General features: G+C 46.0%; 2 protein-coding genes across 9 annotated transcripts in view; one reads left to right on the top strand and one right to left on the bottom strand.

Moving 5' to 3' along the window:
* The window catches only part of zdhhc17 (zinc finger DHHC-type palmitoyltransferase 17), a 49,464-nt gene extending 39,958 nt beyond the window's left edge, over window positions 1-9,506 (top strand). Inside the window, exons 12-17 of the mRNA XM_071332074.1 lie at window positions 513-575; window positions 681-774; window positions 1,583-1,666; window positions 5,343-5,500; window positions 5,757-5,851; window positions 6,451-9,506. Coding sequence (XP_071188175.1) covers window positions 513-575; window positions 681-774; window positions 1,583-1,666; window positions 5,343-5,500; window positions 5,757-5,851; window positions 6,451-6,589 — 633 coding nt within the window. The 3' untranslated portion in view covers window positions 6,590-9,506. The remainder of the gene's footprint in view (window positions 1-512; window positions 576-680; window positions 775-1,582; window positions 1,667-5,342; window positions 5,501-5,756; window positions 5,852-6,450) is intronic.
* A 101-nt stretch (window positions 9,507-9,607) lies between these two features.
* Window positions 9,608-19,881, bottom strand: csrp2 (cysteine and glycine-rich protein 2). Of its 8 annotated transcripts, none has more exons than XM_071332079.1 (6): window positions 19,593-19,881; window positions 16,520-16,638; window positions 14,271-14,439; window positions 11,521-11,650; window positions 10,854-10,947; window positions 9,608-9,803 (listed from the first exon to the last, which is right to left on the bottom strand). In XM_071332079.1, the coding sequence occupies exons 2-6, from the start codon at window positions 16,629-16,631 to the stop codon at window positions 9,727-9,729; spliced, it is 582 nt and encodes a 193-aa protein (XP_071188180.1). In that variant the 5' UTR covers window positions 16,632-16,638; window positions 19,593-19,881; the 3' UTR covers window positions 9,608-9,726. The 8 variants fall into 8 exon arrangements, with proteins under 8 accessions (XP_071188180.1, XP_071188181.1, XP_071188176.1 ...); XM_071332080.1 differs by having other exon boundaries at window positions 16,520-16,635; window positions 19,593-19,849; XM_071332075.1 differs by having other exon boundaries at window positions 19,361-19,800.
* Between the last annotated feature and the right edge of the window lie 1,999 nt (window positions 19,882-21,880).

Genomic DNA, 21,880 nt, shown 5'->3' with positions numbered 1-21,880 from the left:
GCCTGGTCCACTGGGCTGGGCTGCTGCCTCAGAAGCCTGCTGGTTAATTCGTAGTTCATACAGACAGTTCTCCTTCCTTGCTCTCAAGAGGGTAGCTAGCTAGTCGTGTTCCCTCTGCAGTCTTCCCATTCCCTCTGCATCCATGGCTCAGCAAGGTTCCTTCTGCTCCCATGACCCCACTCTATCAGATACACATTTCATTTCAAAGTTAAATGTTTTTTTGCCAATCTCAATTTCGCTCACAGATAGCATTTGCCTGGTTCCAGATCTGTTTGTTCTCTTGCCAATTCCATTGCTATCCTTGTTTGGCATGACAATGAATGACAGAGAGTTATAGCACAAACCGAGACTGGCACTCAGGCTAAGATGCTCTTGTCCTTTAACTGGCCCTTGCGCTGCAGCTGCCATACAAATAGAATTTGATTTGATATATTGCAAATTCTTTCTTTCCACCTCTCTCTCCCTCTCACGTCTCTCTCTCACCCTCACGTCTCTCACCTCTCTCTCTCCAGACTATTGTTGAACTGGCGGAGACGGGCAGCCTGGATCTCAGCATATTCTGCAGTACTTGTTTGGTAAAGAAATGACTTCATTGTATTATGTCCTGATGTGTTTTGCATGGTTTGGGTTTAACTTTGTCATTCTGTCAAGCCTCAATACATTTGTATTTGTCCACACAGATACGGAAGCCCATCCGGTCCAAACACTGTGCTGTGTGCAACCGCTGTATCGCCAAGTTCGACCACCACTGCCCTTGGGTGGGCAACTGTGTCGGTATGTGTAACACCAGCGGCAGTATTTAGCTTAGCAACAACCCATTCATTGCCCAGCAACTGGAGTTAGTGCAGCTGATTGTCATTTATGTCCACAGAATTCCAGCCTAAGAAGCAGCACATGGTTCTGTAAGAACAATAAACAAGCCGACACATGAATTCATTAGCTGTTCTGGCAGAATATAGAAAGGTGTGTGTGTGTGTGTGTGTGTGTGCACGCACGCTGCCCAGCTCTGTTAGCCGTGAAGCAGCAGCTGCCTGTTTTTCCCTCCACTGTTTGAACTTCCAGACAGATGGCCTCATGAACAGCTGACACGTGTCCAGACATGTCTGCCTGTAAACTTTGAGATGGAAGGGGGTCCTAAAGTGTCCATGCTGTCCCCTAAGAGCCAGACAGGATGGAGCTTGCCTTTTAGACAGGCAGCGACATAGACGCGCTACAAGTTACTCCCTAGAGGTCCTCAGTGTGTTGGCCAGGTGTCCTCCCCCCTTCACATCCTTTAGTCCAAACAGTGACTGGCAGCAGCCCCACACACCTGCTCATGTATCTGAGTATGACCCAACGAGCCGACTGACAGATCTGACAACTAATTGGCCTCCTTCAATCCTACTGTACTGTCTTTCTCCTCCTCTCTCTCTCTCTACATCTCTCATTTGTCTTGACCTGGAGAGGAGCCAGGAGGACAGTGAGGGAGGGATGACGACAGTGAGGGAGGGATGACGACAGTGAGGGAGGGGTGAGGAGAATGAGGGACCAGACAGATGAGGCTTAACTCCCCCTCTCACTTTTGTCATTGTGCTGTCAACAGGAAGTGGGAATCACCGCTACTTCATGGGATACCTGTTCTTCCTGCTCTGCATGATCAGCTGGATGATCTACGGCTGTATCTGCTGTGAGTGGAACACCCCAACCCACCACACCTCGTTCTAGTTCCACCAACCCACCACACCTCGTTCTAGTTCCACCAACCCACCACACCTCGTTCTAGTTCCACCAACCCACCACACCTCGTTCTAGTTACACCAACCCACCACACCTCGTTCTAGTTCCACCAACCCACCACACCTCGTTCTAGTTCCACCAACCCACCACACCTCGTTCTAGTTCCACCAACCCACCACACCTCGTTCTAGTTCCACCAACCCACCACACCTCGTTCTAGTTACACCACCCCACCACACCTCGTTCTAGTTCCACCAACCCACCACACCTCGTTCTAGTTACACCAACCCACCACACCTCATTCTAGTTACACCACCCCACCACACCTCATTCTAGTTACATCAACCCACCACACCTCATTCTAGTTACATCAACCCACCACACCTCATTCTAGTTACACCACCCCACCACACCTCATTCTAGTTACACCACCCCACCACACCTCATTCTAGTTACACCACCCCACCACACCTCATTCTAGTTACACCACCCCACCACACCTCATTCTAGTTACACCACCCCACCACACCTCGTTCTAGTTACACCACCCCACCACACCTCATTCTAGTTACACCACCCCACCACACCTCATTCTAGTTACACCACCCTACCACACCTCATTATAGTTACAACACCACACCTCACCTCATTATAGTTACAACACCACACCTCACCTCATTCTAGTTACACCACCCTACCACACCTCATTCTAGTTACACCACCCCACCACACCTCATTCTAGTTACAACACCACACCTCATTCTAGTTCCACCAACCCACCACACCTCATTCTAGTTCCACCACCCCACCACACCTCATTCTAGTTCCACCAACCCACCACACCTCATTCTAGTTACACCACCCCACCACACCTCATTCTAGTTACACCAACCCACCACACCTCATTCTAGTTCCACCAACCCACCACACCTCATTCTAGTTCCACCAACCCACCACACCTCATTCTAGTTCCACCAACCCACCCCACCACACCTCATTCTAGTTACACCACCCCACCACACCTCTCATTCTAGTTACACCACCCCACCACACCTCTCATTCTAGTTACACCACCCCACCACACCTCATTCTAGTTACACCAACCCACCACACCTCATTCTAGTTCCACCAACCCACCCCACCACACCTCATTCTAGTTCCACCAACCCACCCCACCACACCTCATTCTAGTTCCACCAACCCACCCCACCACACCTCATTCTAGTTCCACCAACCCACCCCACCACACCTCATTCTAGTTCCACCAACCCACCCCACCACACCTCATTCTAGTTCCACCAACCCACCCCACCACACCTCATTCTAGTTCCACCAACCCACCCCACCACACCTCATTCTAGTTCCACCAACCCACCCCACCACACCTCATTCTAGTTCCACCAACCCACCCCACCACACCTCATTCTAGTTCCACCAACCCACCCCACCACACCTCATTCTAGTTCCACCAACCCACCCCACCACACCTCATTCTAGTTACACCACCCCACCACACCTCATTCTAGTTACACCACCCTACCACACCTCATTCTAGTTACAACACCACACCTCACCTCATTCTAGTTACACCACCCCACCACACCTCATTCTAGTTCCACCAACCCACCCCACCACACCTCATTCTAGTTCCACCAACCCACCCCACCACACCTCATTCTAGTTCCACCAACCCACCCCACCACACCTCATTCTAGTTCCACCAACCCACCCCACCACACCTCATTCTAGTTCCACCAACCCACCCCACCACACCTCATTCTAGTTCCACCAACCCACCCCACCACACCTCATTCTAGTTCCACCAACCCACCCCACCACACCTCATTCTAGTTCCACCAACCCCACCCCACCACACCTCATTCTAGTTACACCACCCCACCACACCTCGTTCTAGTTACACCACCCCACCACACCTCGTTCTAGTTACACCACCCTACCACACCTCATTCTAGTTACAACACCACACCTCACCTCATTCTAGTTACACCACCCCACCACACCTCATTCTAGTTACACCACCCTACCACACCTCATTCTAGTTACAACACCACACCTCACCTCATTCTAGTTACACCACCCCACCACACCTCATTCTAGTTACACCACCCTACCACACCTCATTCTAGTTACACCACCCCACCACACCTCATTCTAGTTACACCACCCCACCACACCTCATTCTAGTTCCACCAACCCACCACACCTCATTCTAGTTCCCCCACCACACCTCATTCTAGTTCCACCAACCCACCACACCTCATTCTAGTTACACCACCCCACCACACCTCATTCTAGTTACACCAACCCACCACACCTCATTCTAGTTCCACCAACCCACCACACCTCATTCTAGTTCCACCAACCCACCACACCTCATTCTAGTTCCACCAACCCACCCCACCACACCTCATTCTAGTTCCACCAACCCACCCCACCACACCTCATTCTAGTTACACCACCCCACCACACCTCTCATTCTAGTTACACCACCCCACCACACCTCTCATTCTAGTTACACCACCCCACCACACCTCATTCTAGTTCCACCAACCCACCACACCTCATTCTAGTTCCACCAACCCACCACACCTCATTCTAGTTCCACCAACCCACCCCACCACACCTCATTCTAGTTCCACCAACCCACCCCACCACACCTCATTCTAGTTCCACCAACCCACCCCACCACACCTCATTCTAGTTCCACCAACCCACCCCACCACACCTCGTTCTAGTTACACCACCCCACCACACCTCTCATTCTAGTTACACCACCCCACCACACCTCTCATTCTAGTTACACCACCCCACCACACCTCATTCTAGTTACACCACCCCACCACACCTCTCATTCTAGTTACACCACCCCACCACACCTCTCATTCTAGTTACACCACCACACCACACCTCTCATTCTAGTTACACCACCACACCACACCTCTCATTCTAGTTACACCACCACACCACACCTCTCATTCTAGTTACACCACCACACCACACCTCTCATTCTAGTTACACCACCACACCACACCTCTCATTCTAGTTACACCACCACACCACACCTCTCATTCTAGTTACACCACCACACCACACCTCTCATTCTAGTTACACCACCATGATTTCCTAATGTAATTGTACAGCTGTAAACAACCTAGCTGTATACAGGATGTTTGGCTGCACCACTGCCCAGTCATGTGAAGTCCATAGATTAGGCCTTTATGAATGTATTTCCATTGACTGATTCCCTTCTATGAACTGGAACTCAGTCAAATCTTTGAAGTTGTTAGATAACAACATAACATCTCTATTGGTTATGGTACACCACATTTTGGTTACTTTAATTTGTCCATTAATCCAGTTATTAGTGCAGTTATTTCATTTCTATAAACGTGTAGTATAACCCTTTCATAGGTTGTCTATGTAATCACTCATACACTTGTCAATCAGACTGCAGGATCAGGTTTAATCGTCAGTCCTACTCTATCACCCTGGGGTTCTTCCCTAACCTCTCTGCCCCTCTACCCAGACTGGAGGATCAGGTTTAATCGTCAGTCCTACTCTATCACCCTGGGGTTCTTCCCTAACCTCTCTGCCCCTCTACCCAGACTGGAGGATCCACTGCGCCACCAACTACACCAAGGATGGTTTCTGGCTGTACCTGACGCAGATCGCCTCCTGCTCTCCCTGGATGTTCTGGATGTTCCTCAACAGTGTGTTCCACTTCATGTGGGTGGCTGTGCTGATCATGTGCCAGCTCTACCAGGTTAGAGAGACCATTGATTGGTTGTTTAACCTGCATTTAGCCAGGTGAGATAAGTAAAGTAAGCCTGGTCCCAGCTAGAACGACCCATAGGACAGGAGCCTATATCCTATTTAGAATCATAATTGTCCATGGGATGCATTTACATCCTTGACCTTCATCTTGTTGTGATGTCATAGATGGGTCCATTTTTATTTTATTTATTTTGTACAACTATTTGTGACATTGTGTTCTACGCGTGTTCGCGCCCCTCTTCCAGATTGCTGGTCTGGGAATCACCACAAACGAGAGGATGAACGCCAGGAGATACAAGCACTTTAAAGTAACGGCCACTTCCATCGAGAGCCCCTTCAAGTGAGTACTAGCCCTCCCTTCAGGAGCCCCTGCCAATCTGTGTGCTCCTACCCAGAAATACTGACCTGATCCTGGGTCAGTACAGGACAATGTTGCCTTTTAATGTTTTTTATTCCCTCAATATTGACTGTTCCAGTTATGGTAACAATGGGTACATTCTGGTGCTTACTTAAAGGGATGGTTCATCCAATCTACGGGCCCGTTTCCCAGGCAGATGAAGCCTAGTCCAGGACTAAAAAGCATTCTCAATGGAGATCTGTTGAAAGTGCTTTATAGTCCAGCACTAGGCCTAATTTGTGTCTGGGAAACGGGGCCCTACATGTTTGGGTGAAATTAATGTTACCTGGGTTGTCTATGTAGGCCAGTACTGACATAATCCACGATAATCCGTTGTTTACTTTTGCTACAGGCAGTAGCTAGCATGATTTAGCATCGTCCTCCGAATTCTCGTTTGTTAATATTCCCCTGATGTTAGCAAAGCTGCACTACCTACCAAAACTTCACCTGATACACATGGTGTAGTACTTGTATCAATGGATCCCTAACACATGTAGAAGTAGTTATGATGTCAACATTTTCATTTCTCTCCCTCTCCGTAGTCATGGTTGTGTACGGAACCTCATAGACTTCTTTGAGATTCGCTGCTGTGGCCTGATCCGGCCCAAGGCGATAGACTGGACCACACAGTACACAATCGAGTACGACCAGACGTCCGGGTCGGGCTACCAGCTGGTGTAGACGAGAAGAGAGGAGAGGTGGCGCGACGGTGTCTAGAGGAGGGGGTTCCCCAGGGTTCAGTATCGGAGCCAGGCTGTTCTCTGGAGCACTCCCCTCAGACCTCCTTCCTCACCCATTCAGAGTGAGAAAACCAGCCAGGAACTAGCATGCTGTTACGGGACACCACCATAAGACCAACACCTACTACTAGTCTATATGAAACCACCTCCATTACTGTACCCACCACCACCTCCGAGCCCCTCCTGGGGGGGCCTTCTCTTCTGCTGGTCCCCCCTCGTCTCTCCTGCCCATGGACGGTGCACCGCTGCCAGACGCGGCAGGGAGAGAGGCAGAGGGAGGAGGAGAAAAGAGAATATAAAAAAAACTAAAATAAGGAATCTTTTTGTTTGCTGTACTCGAGTCATTATGCTGCGGTGAAGGCGGTACGGTTGACGGCAGTATCATTTTTTTCCCTTTTTGGTTTATTTTCCCATTTTATTTTTTTAGATACATTTTTCACTTTTTTTTTTTTTAAATCGTCCATCTTATTGACCTGCAGTTTTTTTTCTTCTGTCTTTCAGTTTTTTATTGTTGCTCAAAACTCTATTGTTCCTTTTTAGAACTGTTGTGGCTAGGGAGACTGAGGAAGGGAGGCCTTTCAAGGAAGAAGTTGGTTCTTAAGCAGGATTTGATAAGGGATGGTTACTATGGCATGGTTACGTACCGTCGTTCAAGTCTTTGCAAGTTACCCTAAGGATTGCTTAGAATTGCCAAAGTTGTTAAACTTGTCAGTACGTCATAAAATGGCATTTGCAATCGTTGGGGGGGGGGTCTGATCCCAGTGGTCTCTTTCACAAGGTATTGAAGGTGCAGATAGGAGCGACATCCTACTTATAATGTGATGCAAGCATATTTATTTTAACTCTATTTATAGATCAAATTATGTTATAGTACCATCTTATTTTAAATTAGTTTTTTTTATCAAGAAAACATCAGCTACAAATCGTATAAGGATGTCTGACATGGTGCCCTGAGAGCTTCACTAGAAAAGTAGGCACACACACACTAATATAAGAGTAGTGTTAGTGAGAGATCAACTAGAGTCAGGGGAAGATGAGGCCATTCCATCCCAGACTGAATGGATGGTTCTGGGAGTTTACAAGAAAGGTTCATTCCATGTGTGTATTTTTTTGTTTGGGGGGGGTCCTTTTGTTTGTTTGTCTGCCTATGACAATGCACTGATCACCTTTTTTGTTTCTGGTCTCGCCGTTACTGAAGAAATACAGGCGTACTCCCGCCGCTTCAATGTTTACCGATTGAAGGAGCTCGGGCCCAATGAGAGAAAAAAGGTATATAGCCCGAGACCTGCCCCTTCTTCTGGGTTCTCATCTGTTATTGGTCATTACTTTTCCCGCTAGTAGTCTCTACGCAGCGGCAGCGCAAGGACGGACTGAAATGTAAAATATGTCCATCTGTACATAAACAATCTAGTTTTCTTGGTGAGTGATTTTATCAGTTGAAGCTGCTCCTTTTTAAACGTTGATTTCATCCAACCAAATGGAAAAGAACTCCCCGATTATAATCCAATTGTATGACTGTAGCTTTTAGTGATGTCCGACACTGCTGTCTAAAGGCATTTTAACCCTGCAAACTACACTGCATGTGTGATGCTTGGACATTGGGCTGTCGCCATACTGTTGACTCACCCCCCCGCCCCTCGTCATCCAAGCTGCCCAGTGATAGCCATGTGTCTGTATATAGTGAATGTTCAGTATTTACAAGTACTTTCTTCGGTATGTTTGCTTTTGTTTTTTAAATCCAGTGTGTATCTTTAGTGCAAGTCCTCCTTCTCGGTCTGCAGGCACCAGATATCAAGTCTGGTCCAGCCTGCCGAAGTGTAATATTTTAATGTTCCATGCTGGTGGTTGGATTATACTCGAAGTAAAGGTTTTTTCTATGTCATATTGCTGGGTTTGTTACACCACTGGATGTACAAGTTGTAAAGCAAGATGCAAGAGAAATAATGACAGTATTTTTTTCTAAACTGAAATCATGCGTGTCATCGTACGCTGTAATCCAGGATAACATTGAGAGGTATGAAGCATGGGTTTAGACATCGCATCGTTGTTTCTATCCCCTTATGACGTAAGAGCACGGGACGCACCATTGAGGCCATCTCCATTTTCTACTTTTATCAGTTGGCAAACTGCCACCTGGAGTGTGTTGTGTGAACAGGTACAGTATAAACACCAAGGTTGGCTATTTACCACCACCTGCAGGTATGGGCTGTTTGCCCACGAGTATAATTCATTGGTGGTGACCTGGATGGAATTATGCGACCCTTCCTTAACCTATAGGAAGTCCCACCCAGTTGACTACTTCAAAATGGTGAAAGTCCTCAATGGCGCTGCCTGTGGTAAAAAAGGCTTTTGGGAACTAGAGTCCTGTATGGTATTAAAAGGTCTACCATCTTGTGGGGTCATGTCTACATCAGTGAGGGACACAGTGGATCATTTTGCAGGCTCACCTACTGCTGCCTATATCTAAAAGGAGCTCAGCGATCATCATAAACAACCTACAGGTATAGAGCTCATCCAGGTTCTGTTCCAGAGAAATATTCACACTAGCCTGAGTGCCACTGTTTGTGCGCATGCCAATTCCTTGTCACCCATTGTCATGTCAAACATGTTTGACTTGACAATGAGGAATGGCGTTGTCAAGAGCACAAACGGATCTGGGATCAGGCTTTTCACACCGGCTCTTCCAACAAATGTCATTTTTCCCCCAGCTGCCACCATGTGAAAAGCACATGATCATCTACAGTGCCTCTCCGCCTTCTTCAGGACATCACCGTAACCCTGCTTCAGATGTTAATATATTGGGCATGGTTCAATTTTAATGGCTTTAATAATAAAATACATTCAAATGTGAAAATACACATTTGTGTCGCTCTCCTGTGTTTTCTTCTGAGGCTAAATGTGTTTAATTGTAGCTGTCGGTTTTGAAGTTCAGCTCTTCAAGGAATGTTTCACACTTAAGTTGTTTTTTGGAAAGCTTTTTATTTATTGTATATTTGTAAATGGTAAATCCTCCCCCAGGCTTTAAAATACAACGACACATAGCTGTTTTCACAGTCAGAAATACATTGAGGGTGATCATCATTGGGCATGCACCAGAGCTCCAGCTCCCTGGCCATAACCAAATCCTTTGGGTCCAAAGTTCTTTGCGTAACATGCTGGGGACAAAGAAAACAATGAGTATGGAAATGCTGATGCATCCTAAAACATGTCACTTTACGTCAGTCAAAGGGTGATTGCAATGGAGAAAGCTGTGTTAAATACAACACTGGTGAAGAAAAGTAACCTACAATGGACTGTTTCCCTGTGAGCTCTCTGTGTGTGCTGATCCAATGAGGAGTTAATACTTTAGTTATCACACCGCAGAACATAAACAGCACAAAACGAGCCTAATCTCAATGCTGCGTGGGCGCTACATTAAAAGCCAACTGATCAATCTGCCAGTTGGCTCTGGGTCCCTGAACATACTCAAGTTGTACAACGCATTTGACAACACGTTTGTGATACAACCAAGAGTTGATGTACACTCATGATTACACAGCTGTTGTGGATACAACGGCTCAATGGTTTTGTGCAAACAAACTGTTGTATGACAGTTCTTACATGATATTACAACGGAGTCAGATTCGCTGGACAAGTTGAGTGTTGACGGGGCCTAAGATTCCATAAAAGAACCCCTAAGTGCTATGTGTGTATGGGACTGTGTGCGTGCGCACGTAATCTATTGTTTAGCCAAAACATTCCAATGCTATTTGGTGTGTATGATCTGGGAAGAGGAGCCATTGTGGAAGATGGATTTGGAATGTTTAGGGCATCGTGACCTGAATTCTAGCAGATTTCCAGGTGACATGGAAAAGTAACAAACGCTTAAAGTCCGGAGCTAGAATACATGGCCTCCAATGCCCTCTGCAAATAGTATCATGTTTTTGTTTTGCTTTTATGTAACAGCTAGTTCATCTAGTTCTTGTGCCTCAGGTATAATCATGTGATCTGCCTATGGTGGGTGGGGTTGGGTTCCTTCGCTCTGGTGACGGCTCCGGGGTGAAGTGTCCTCTAGGTACAGATCTACGATCAGCTTTCCCTCCCCCAATCCTAAAACTGAACCAAGATCAGCTTCTAGACATCAGCTTCACCCTACAACGGTTCCCTCACACTGGTGACCATGCAGGCCCAAGCCTGAAAGGGAATCTAGGAACCCGATGTCTCACCTTTGCAGTAGATCTCTCCATCTTTCTCTGTCTGGGTGGTAGACTCCAGGCTCTTCCCACACTTGGCACAGCGGAAGCAGTTCTTATGCCAAGGCTGTCAAGATGAGATACTACTTTATTCATTACTGGGGAATAGGACCATCAGATAAGAATGTATCAACTAGTGGTCATTGAGGACAGATTCTAATGCGTTTCATTCTCCAGCAGTATACTACACATGTACAAATCATACAGGCATTGTTCTAACATCTGGACACCAGATCTGATTATCAAAGGATTCTTATTGTGTTGCCATAATCCTTCACATACTGTACATTTCCTCTCATTGTGAGCCGCAGAATGCAGCGTAACATCAGTTAAAGTGAAGTAAAATCACATCAGCCTGCCATGATGTGATGGCCTACATCTGCCAGAATCCCCCCAGCCAGCCAGTCAGCACTGCAGACTTCTACACCAGCTGCCTGGAAACCAGCCCTCCAAATCCAGAGTTTATGAAAAAGCTTAAGCCAGAAAAATGTGATTTCTGTCTTATGAATTTCCTGCAGTGAATCCATCCAATTGGCTCCTTGCAATAGTAAGCCCAACTGTTTTTAATCAATGGTGGTTACTACAGTTAGCTCTAAACCTTAATTCCCTGCTCCACTTAATCTACGCCCCCTCCGCTCACCTTGCCTGCCCCCACGATCTTCTCCGCAGCGTACACTGACTCCCCACACCGGCCACACTTATCCGAGCCCCCAAACTTCTGGGCGAATTTGGAGGGGTTGGGGTTGGTGGTGGGTCTGTGACACTGGGTCCTGAAGGTGTAAACAAACAAACAGCATTAGAGAAGTTAGGGGAACAGATCCCCTCTGGTTCTCTGGGGAACGCACCAGGCCCCTCTCGTCCCCAGGACCAAGGAGTCAGGCTTGGGTAGGCGCTGGGTAAACTCTGGGACCTTGGAGCGCTCCCTAACGAAGGGGAACCGCCTGCCCCAAAGGCCCTGAATAGGATGCTTTGTGCCGGGGACAGTGTAGAGAGAGAAGAGGGTCAGCAGGGCTGCCCAGGAGCCTGTGGTTAGGTTACATAATGGGGCCCTTTCATAACAACAACCACCTGATGCCAGACTGGGTAAACAGCCCTGTGTGTACAGTAGATGAGGTTACTGGCCATTACCACGGCTCTGACTGACTGGGAGGTTACTGGCCATTACCACGACTCTCTGACTGACTGGGAGATTACTGGCCATTACCACGGCTCTGACTGACTGACTGGGAGATTACTGGCCATTACCACGGCTCTGACTGACTGACTGGGAGGTTACTGGCCATTACCACGACTGACTGACTGGGAGATTACTGGCCATTACCACGGCTCTGACTGACTGACTGGGAGGTTACTGGCCATTACCACGACTGACTGACTGGGAGGTTACTGGCCATTACCACGACTCTGACTGACTGGGAGGTTACTGGCCATTACCACGGCTCTGACTGACTGGGAGGTTACTGGCCATTACCACGGCTCTGACTGACTGGGAGGTTACTGGCCATTACCACGACTCTGACTGACTGACTGGGAGGTTACTGGCCATTACCACGGCTCTGACTGACTGGGAGGTTACTGGCCATTACCACGACTCTGACTGACTGGGAGGTTACTGGCCATTACCACGACTCTGACTGACTGGGAGGTTACTGGCCATTACCACGGCTCTGACTGACTGGGAGGTTACTGGCCATTACCACGACTCTGACTGACTGGGAGGTTACTGGCCATTACCACGGCTCTGACTGACTGGGAGGTTACTGGCCATTACCACGGCTCTGACTGACTGGGAGGTTACTGGCCATTACCACGGCTCTGACTGACTGGGAGGTTACTGGCCATTACCACGGCTCTGACTGACTGGGAGGTTACTGGCCATTACCACGGCTCTGACTGACTGGGAGGTTACTGGCCATTACCACGGCTCTGACTGACTGGGAGGTTACTGGCCATTACCACGGCTCTGACTGACTGGGAGGTTACTGGCCATTACCACGACTCTGACTGACTGGGAGGTTACTGGCCATTACCACGGCTCTGACTGACTGGGAGGTTACTGGCCATTACCACGACTCTGACTGACTGGGAGGTTACTGGCCATTACCACGGCTCTGACTGACTGGGAGGTTACTGGCCATTACCACGGCTCTGACTGACTGGGAGGTTACTGGCCATTACCACGACTCTGACTGACTGGGAGGTTACTGGCCATTACCACGGCTCTGACTGACTGGGAGGTTACTGGCCATTACCACGGCTCTGACTGACTGACTGGGAGGTTACTGGCCATTACCACGGCTCTGACTGACTGGGAGGTTACTGGCCATTACCACGGCTCTGACTGACTGGGAGGTTACTGGCCATTACCACGGCTCTGACTGACTGGGAGGTTACTGGCCATTACCACGGCTCTGACTGACTGGGAGGTTACTGGCCATTACCACGACTCTGACTGACTGGGAGGTTACTGGCCATTACCACGGCTCTGACTGACTGGGAGGTTACTGGCCATTACCACGGCTCTGACTAGGAGCCTATCAGGTTATTCCCAGGTCTCTTAGAAATACAACTATGTAGAAAGAGTGTCATGCTGCAATATGAGTCTGGGCCCATATTCAAAAAGCATTTCAGATTAGGAGTGCTGATCTGGGATCATGTCCTCTCTGTCCATGTCATCTTGTTCATTATGATCTAAAAGGGAAATCTGATCCTAGCTCAGTACTTCTATGTTGTGTTATAAATACAAACCCTGATTACAGTACTCTTAGTGTATATATATATATACACGTTTATAGTGTATTTTGACAGATGTGTATGCGCTCTAGTCTAATGTATCCTAGTTGAACTCTGGAAGTTTACACAGTATTCCTCACATGATCAGGGAACCATGTGGACAACTGTATGTCAGTGAAAATGCACATCAGCACCAATGGATTAATAATAAATGAACAATCGCATCAGGTCTAATCCGACGGCTGGGTTTCCCTTTGTAGTCATTTAGCAGACGCTCTTAGCCAGAGCCACTTACAGGAGCAATTAGGGTTAAGTGCCTTGCTCAAGGGCACATTTACCTAGTCGGCTCAGGTATTCGAACCAGCAACCTTTCGGTTCCTGGCCCAGTGCTCTTGACCGCTAGGCTTTTGCCGCCCACATAATCCGTGATAGAATACTATTTTATTTTATTGTAACTTGATTTACCATACAACCACACAGTAACCATTGAACAGAAGAGAGGAATATGGTGGAGGGTGAAGTTGCCCCTAGATGCTGATCTTGGGTCAGTTTTGCATTTCCCCCACTAATGGTTAAGATTGGGGAGGGGAAGCTGATCCTAGATCTGTACCAAGGGGAAACTCCACCCCCAGAGCTTTGTATATACTACACACGTACTCCTCTGGTTTGATCCCCAGTCTCTCTCCGCGGTCCATGCTGAGTGTCCCAGCTCCCTGGCCGTAGCCGTAGCCTTTGGGGCCGTACTTCTTTCCATAGCAGGACTTGCAGTAGATCTCAGTGTCGTGGATGGCCACATTGTTGCTGTCTAAACCCTTTCTGCAGACCACTGGATAGGAAGGAAAAATAAAGCTGTCTGAGTAACACATTGCATTGTAACTGGAGGGATACTGAATTGTCACAAGTTTCCCTAAAAAGGTCTTAATTCCTCAATGGTGGATTTAGTTTCTAAATGGGATATTATCCCTCATTCCAGGAAGGAGGGAGAAAAGAGAGAGCGCCACAGTGTGACATCACAGCAGCAAGATCAGTGACCTGTTGCCACAAGAAAATGCAACCAGTGAAGAACAAACACCATTGTAAATACAACCCATATTTGTTTATTTTGCCTTTTATACTTTGTGTAAATAGTTCTAGTTACAACACTAGACATATGGAACTTTGAGTAATGTTATCTTTTTGATTATTTCACATTGGTTTATCTTTTTAACTTGGTTTAGTAATGTAAACATATGTTTCTCATCCCAATAAAGCCCATTGAATTGAAATAAGATGGAGTGAGATAGGGACAAAGAGCATTCTTTCAGATTGTGTGCAATCTGAATCAACACAGTCCTTTTGTCCCCACTACCATCCCCCTCAGGCCAGGGTCAAGGTTATAAAAGCCTTCTGTATGAATGGACTACAGGTGAAACAGTATGGGGGCTTCCGGTTTGAGCAAGGTGGTTCCCGCACACATTTACCTGAAACTACAATTCACCTTTACCTCCAGATTAAATCATTTTCATTTACAATGTTTAAGACATAATAATAATAAACTCTCACAACTTAGTCTTCCTGTACAAGCAATATCAATGTATAACTACCATTGCTACCTTAACTACCATTTGATAAATGGCATCTAAATAGCGTGGCTTCATTTACTATGATAAGGAGTTCAACAAAGCAGAACTGGAGGTAGGTGCATTATTAATGCATATATATAGTACACTACCCTATGAGCCCTGGTCAGAAGTAATGCACTATGTAGGGAATAGGGTGCCATTTGGGACCCACATATTGGCTCCCACTGCTCATTAACTCATCTATAGGTCTGCCTGTCTATAAACAAAGACAGGTTGGTCTAAAATACTATATTTTAGTATTAAAATACTTAATTTGTGGGACAGATTGTTTTTGTGCTTGCTTTGATGGCAGAGTGCTAATCCACAGCATGTGCTCTGTGTGTACACTCCAGTCAAGGTCCCCAAAACGTCTTCTTCACTGAGAGGGAGGTGCAGACACACAATCTCACATGGCTAGCAGGACCATGTCCACTAACTATTTACGGAGCTATGGGATGAGAAACACATCAATGCATTGTGCATGATACATTGCATAGATTGGTGAACTTCAGTTTGACCCCTATCATATAACTTCCTCAAAGTATAGTTCCTTTCTCATGTTTCCATTCATATTAAAGTGAACAGGAAAGACCATTCAAGATGGAGGTTGACTATCCGTGGGTTCACATGCCCTGTCCAGACACACCCTCTAGTCCCCTCAAATTCCAATCTGGACCTCGATCCAGTTCCATTACTTTTGTTCATTATTCCCTCTAATCATGGACTGATTTAGACCTGGGAAAGCAGGGCTGTGTTCACACAGGCATTCCAATTCCAATTATTTTTTACCAATCAGATCAGAAAAATAACTGATGTGAAAAGATCTGATGTGATTTATTCAAAAGACCAATTAGTGGAAAAAACTGAGCTGCCTGTGTAAACGCTGCCCAGGTGGGCACAATTCATTGTCAGGTAGAACAGAAAAGCAGCAGTAGTCTGGACCTCGTAGGGTCAGATTTTAATACCCCTGCTCTAGTCTAACCCCTAAACACTTGTAGATCTGAAGTTATTGATTGGGATAGGTTTAATCAATAAGGTGAAACTTCCACCTGGCCAATCAGGAAGAAAGGTAGAATGACAACCATATTTCTGCGGCTCCTTACACCTGTTCAATCCTTTCAGAGCTCCACAATTGCCTGGGGCTTGTTTCTTGACAGGGTCAAAGTGGACTAACAGGGCCACCACGTTCAGTAGCCAAACATTGTCGAATATTTCAGATAGAACGTTCCAAAATGTTGCGTCCTACTGAACGCACCCCAGTTAGACTGATCCAACACTGAGGAGAGAAAATGAGGTCGCACTCACTGCACAGGAAGCAGCATTTGTGGAAGGTCTTCCCATCACACTGCACCTCCTCGGCATGGTACACCGTCCCCTGGCATGCACCACACTTGTTACCTCCTCCCCAGTTTGACATGTTGCTGCTGTTGGAGAGACAAATGTGCAGAGGGGATGAGAGACATGATGTGAGAATTCAAATAAGTTTCCCCTAGGTACAGATCTAGGATCAGCTTCCCCTCCCCAATCCTAACCTTAACCATTAGTGGGGGGAATTGACCCAGGATCAAGGTCTAGGGACAACTTCAACCTACTCCAAAAGGAGAAACACAGAGGAAGTTAAAGGTTAGTCCTTCCTGTCCTGTTTGACACAAAACATCAGTGAAACACCTTCCTGGACCAATGAGATACAGGCACAAGACAACAACCCCTTCTGTGCTCAGGAAGTCCAAACGGAACAACAGGCCACTGAGTCTAAGTGAGGACAAAACAATAGGGCAGCTGAATACATTATGGAGGTTTCATAGGTTCTACAACACCTCAGAACAATGTTTTTCTAGGAGTTATGAAATATTCATTCAAATTGCTTGTACAAAACAAGTGTGACCTATAAACACTGATGTGGTGGCCACATAGAATCTACATGACAAACTGATGCAGACAGTCACATCATGTAATCATTTTAAAGACCAGCCAGACGGTATTTAATTAGAGACACAAAAACATAATTTAAGATGTTACACTCCTATCTGCATTCCATGACAAGCAGAGCGTCCACAAACAAGAACAACGTCCACTCTATTACTATGTAGTGCACTACTTTTGATATGGGCCCTGGTAAAAAGAAGTGCACTACATAGTGAATAGGGTACCTTTTGGGATACAACCATGTCGTCACCATCAAGAACATAAAGAATGCTCTTACTTTTTCATGAAGGAAACCACAGAGCAGTGCAGTCATTGATCAAGCACGAGGAAGGCTACTTTGTGGAGTTCCCACCCTCCCAACGTTATTACAGACTGCGTGACGTGCCCAAACACGAGAGAGAATCACAAGTTCGCTCAGGGCGTATAATGTCTGTTCTTTCTAAAGAGTTTCAATGCCCTGCATCCAATATTTAAATCAGTCTTGTGGTATGTGCAAACACACAATCCATAGGTTTTTAATGAATAGGTTATTGGGAGTTTCACCACTTGGTTGTGCCTCAATGTTTTTAATACATCTAGATCAGGTACTTATTTTTGAGACATGGGAGAGCAGATTTGGGGTGAGGTTTAACCAACTGAAAAAAGAGCAATAAAGCCTATTCAATCAAAAACCAAAGAGTTATTGAATAGGTATAACTTTTACAAGTATGGGGAATCACATACAACCATATATACAGGATATTTGGAGACGACACGACGGTGGTAGGCCTAATCACCGACGACGATGAGACGGCTTACAGCAGGGTTCCCCAACTGGCGGCCTGCGGGATCATTTCGGGCCCGCGGGTGATTTTATTTCCCCCAAAAAAATGTTTTCCCTAAATAAATACATTTTTATTAAAATGTTTTCCCTAAATAAATACATTTTTATTAAAATGTTTCAATTGTTGGACATAAGGCTAAAAAAACAATCAACAAATCAACTCCATGTGATTTTAAATTTAGAGAATCTGTTCCAAAGCAGTCCCACACATATGTGATATATGAGATCGTAAACAAATGTAAGCAAGGTTTGAAATGATGTTTTAGTCAAATGTTATCCATTTGGGCTTCTTGCGGTCAATTTGCTGTCTACAAATGATTTGTAATTATGTTCCGGCTCCATGACCATCTCCTCAAGAAAATTAATTTGACCACGACTGAATTTAGTTGATGATCCCTGGCCTACAGGGAGAAGGTCTGTGACCTGGCAGTGTGGTTCCAGGACAACAACCTCTCCCTCAATGTCAGAAAGACAAAGGAGCTGATCGTGGACTACAGGAAATGGAGGGCCAAGCACGCCCCCATCCGCAGGGATGTTGTGGAGCAGGTCGTGAGTTTCAAGTTCCTGGGTGTCCACAGCACAACACACCTCTTCCCCTCAGGAAGCTGAAAAGATTTGTCATGGGCCCTCAGACACTCAAAAGGTTCTACAGCTGCACCATTGAGAGCATATTGACTGACTGCATCACCGCTAGGTATGGCAACTGCTTAGCATCCGACTGCAAGGCACTACAGAGGGTAGTGCGTACGGCTGCCTGTCACCCAGGACCTCTATACCAGGCGGTGTCAGTGGAAGGCCCTAAAGATCGTCAAAGAGTCCAGCCACCATAGAATGTTCTCTTTTCTACCGCACAGCAAGCGGTACCAACGCACCAATTCTGGAACCAACTGGGCACTGAACAGCTTCTACCTCCAAGCCATAAAACTGCTAAATAGTTAGTTAAATAGTTAACTAATACCTACCCTGGCTAGCTGCGCTGACCATTTTTGCACCAACTATTGTGACTAATCACATACGCTACTGTTACTGTTTATTATCTATCCTATTGCCTATAGTCACTTTATCCCTACATATCTACCTCAATTACCTCATACCCCTGCTCATCGACTCGGTACTGGTACCGCGTGTAACGTTATATCGCCAAGTTACCGTTACTCATTGTGTATATTCCTTATTATTTAGTTATAATTTCTATTTTTTTCTCTGCATTGTTGGGCAAGGCCCGTAAGTACGCATTTCACTGTTAGTCTACACATGTTTACGAAGCATGTGGCAAATACTATTTGATTTGATTTAACCATTTGTATTTCTGTTGAAAAATCTCATCAGATGTTGCCTAACCCAAGAACCTGGAAAGACAGACAGTACAGGAAACTGCTACAGTATAGATAACTCACCAGGTGTGCCAGTTTATTTGGAAAAGTTTCATCAACGATCCAACTGAAATATGCGCCAACCACTTGCCTGAGCCAAGACTATAGTAAAAGTCTATGGAACAAACTAGTTATTTCACCTGAGCGACTTGTCGACCCAATCTATCTGGAGAATCCAACTGTTTCACGTAAATAAACTCGCCTCGTGCCACCAATATGGATTCAGCTCTGCTGCATAGATACAAAATGTACCGACCTTTATTTGTTGGAGAATCCTTCAATTTTATCCCAGCGTATCGACGTCGTGTCCTTATGCGGACTCACCAAACTACTCTGTTCACAGTTGTTTTAGAGAGGGAGTGGTTTAGCCAGGCAGTGGAGGAGTTTTACTGTTTTACCCATTCATTGCTTTTAACCCAACATGTCAGAAATATAGCATAAAAGAATACCTGTGATCAGACCTGAGTTAAGCCAGATATCTGTTTTAATTGGAATGCATACAGGAAACCATAAGGTTTAGAGGCGGGGTGTTGCATAGTGTCCTAGTAATAGCCTGCAGAAATTACAGCTCTAATTAAGTAACCACGGGTATGAACAAAACCTGTATTTTTACTGCAATAATTACCTTGCTAACCAGTTTATAATAGCAAATCGAGGGTTTGTCGTTTATCCAGGCACTCAGCGTTGTCCTTAAGAACAGCCCTTAGCCATGGTATATTGGCCATATATCACACCCTATCGGGTCTTATTGCTATTATAAACTGGTTAGCAACGTAATTATTGCAGTAAAAAATGTATGTTTTGTCATACCCGTGGTATACGGCCTGTAAAGTAGAATACATACAAGCCATCACATCACACGGAGGCCAGCATGCATTACCGTAACTCTCTCACATATAAAACACCATATTCACTGACATAGCCTCATCCGTTTCATTTGGAAATGGTGTCCTATGATTGGTTGAAAATGTCATCCAATAGAATAGTAAGTCACATGAGTAGATCATGCATTGTAAAGATGTGATCATCTGCATAGACCTGTGCAGAATGTATCTGCAATATACCACTACACTGTTGTGTACTGTAGCTGAGTTTGAATGAAGTGAAAACTGTCAGAAACCTACATGTCTATCTATGGTGGCAAGGAGGAATGTCCACCGATGTTCAAATATCAAGTTTCCCACATCATAATGGAAGCTTCGTCATGGAAACAGAAAAGTGACAGGCACAGAGGCATCTCACAGGGGAGTATGCTCTTCAGATAAGGAGGATCCTACAGACAGCCTAGATAGAAATACACAGGCTTGAGGCAGCCCTTTCAAACGGATACCAGTCTGCACACACTCACAGGCAGACAGTCCCTCCCTCTCTGCACCGACAAGAAGGCTATTACTCAACTTTTGTTTTAGGGACTCTGTACTTTAAATGTTCCTGCAGCAACCGGGTAGTACTGGGTCGTGCCTCTGTGGATGAGTTCACATGGTATGGGGTGAAGTTGCCCGTAGACACTGATCTTTGGTCAGTGAATAATTTCCCATAAACTTCACCCTCCTCCATTAGTTAACACTGTTGTGTAAAAATTAACCATAATGCTGAGCAAAGGCCTTTTCTGAGATATTTCCACTTCATCAAGATGTGGGTTGGCTTGGTGTGGGTGATATTTAACTTGTCTCAGGGGTTACATCCATTATGTAATCCCCCGCTCTGTGATTAATGTGACACACACACACATACGCTGCTAATACACTCATCCAACCTCGCTCTGCTCACATATGTGAATCATATTAGCAGGACATGGCAGTATGTTTACAGTAAAATGTATTCATCAGTGGTAAAAGATGACTGTAGTCAGCCTCCCCTCGAATACCATAGTATCGGTGGTCCATATCTGTTGTAAGCCTCCCCTGTCATACCATAGTATCATTGGTCCATATCTGTTGTCAGCCTCCCCTCTCATACCATAGTATCAGTGGTCCATATCTGTTGTCAGCCTCCCCTGTCATACCATAGTATCATTGGTCCATATCTGTAGTCAGCCTCTCCTCTCAAACCATAGTATCGGTGGTCCATATCTGTCGTCACCCTCCCCTCTCATACCATAGTATCAGTGGTCCATATCTGTAGTCAGCCTCCCCTCTCATACCATAGTATCAGTGGTCCATATCTGTTGTCAGCCTCTCCTCTCATACCATAGTATCAGTGGTCCATATCTGTCGTCACCCTCCCCTCTCATACCATAGTATCAGTGGTCCATATCTGTAGTCAGCCTCCCCTCTCATACCATAGTATCAGTGGTCCATGATGATAAATGCATCTCAGGGTCCGTATTCATAAACCGTCTAAGAGTGCTGATCTAGGATCAGGTCTCTCCCTGTCTATGTAATCGTATTCATTATGATCTAAAAAGTTTAACTGATCCTAGATCAGCACTCCTACTCTAAGACTCTTGATGAATACTGGCCCTGGTTACTGTTTCAGAGAGAGATCTGGAGGAGTCTAGTAATCAACCAGTGGTGAATCCTCCCTTTCTCTGAGGTCAGTGTT

This window comes from Salvelinus alpinus, chromosome 11, assembly GCF_045679555.1.
Source record: "Salvelinus alpinus chromosome 11, SLU_Salpinus.1, whole genome shotgun sequence".
Lineage (NCBI taxonomy): Eukaryota > Metazoa > Chordata > Actinopteri > Salmoniformes > Salmonidae > Salvelinus > Salvelinus alpinus.
This window is presented reverse-complemented; position numbering and strand designations above follow the sequence as displayed.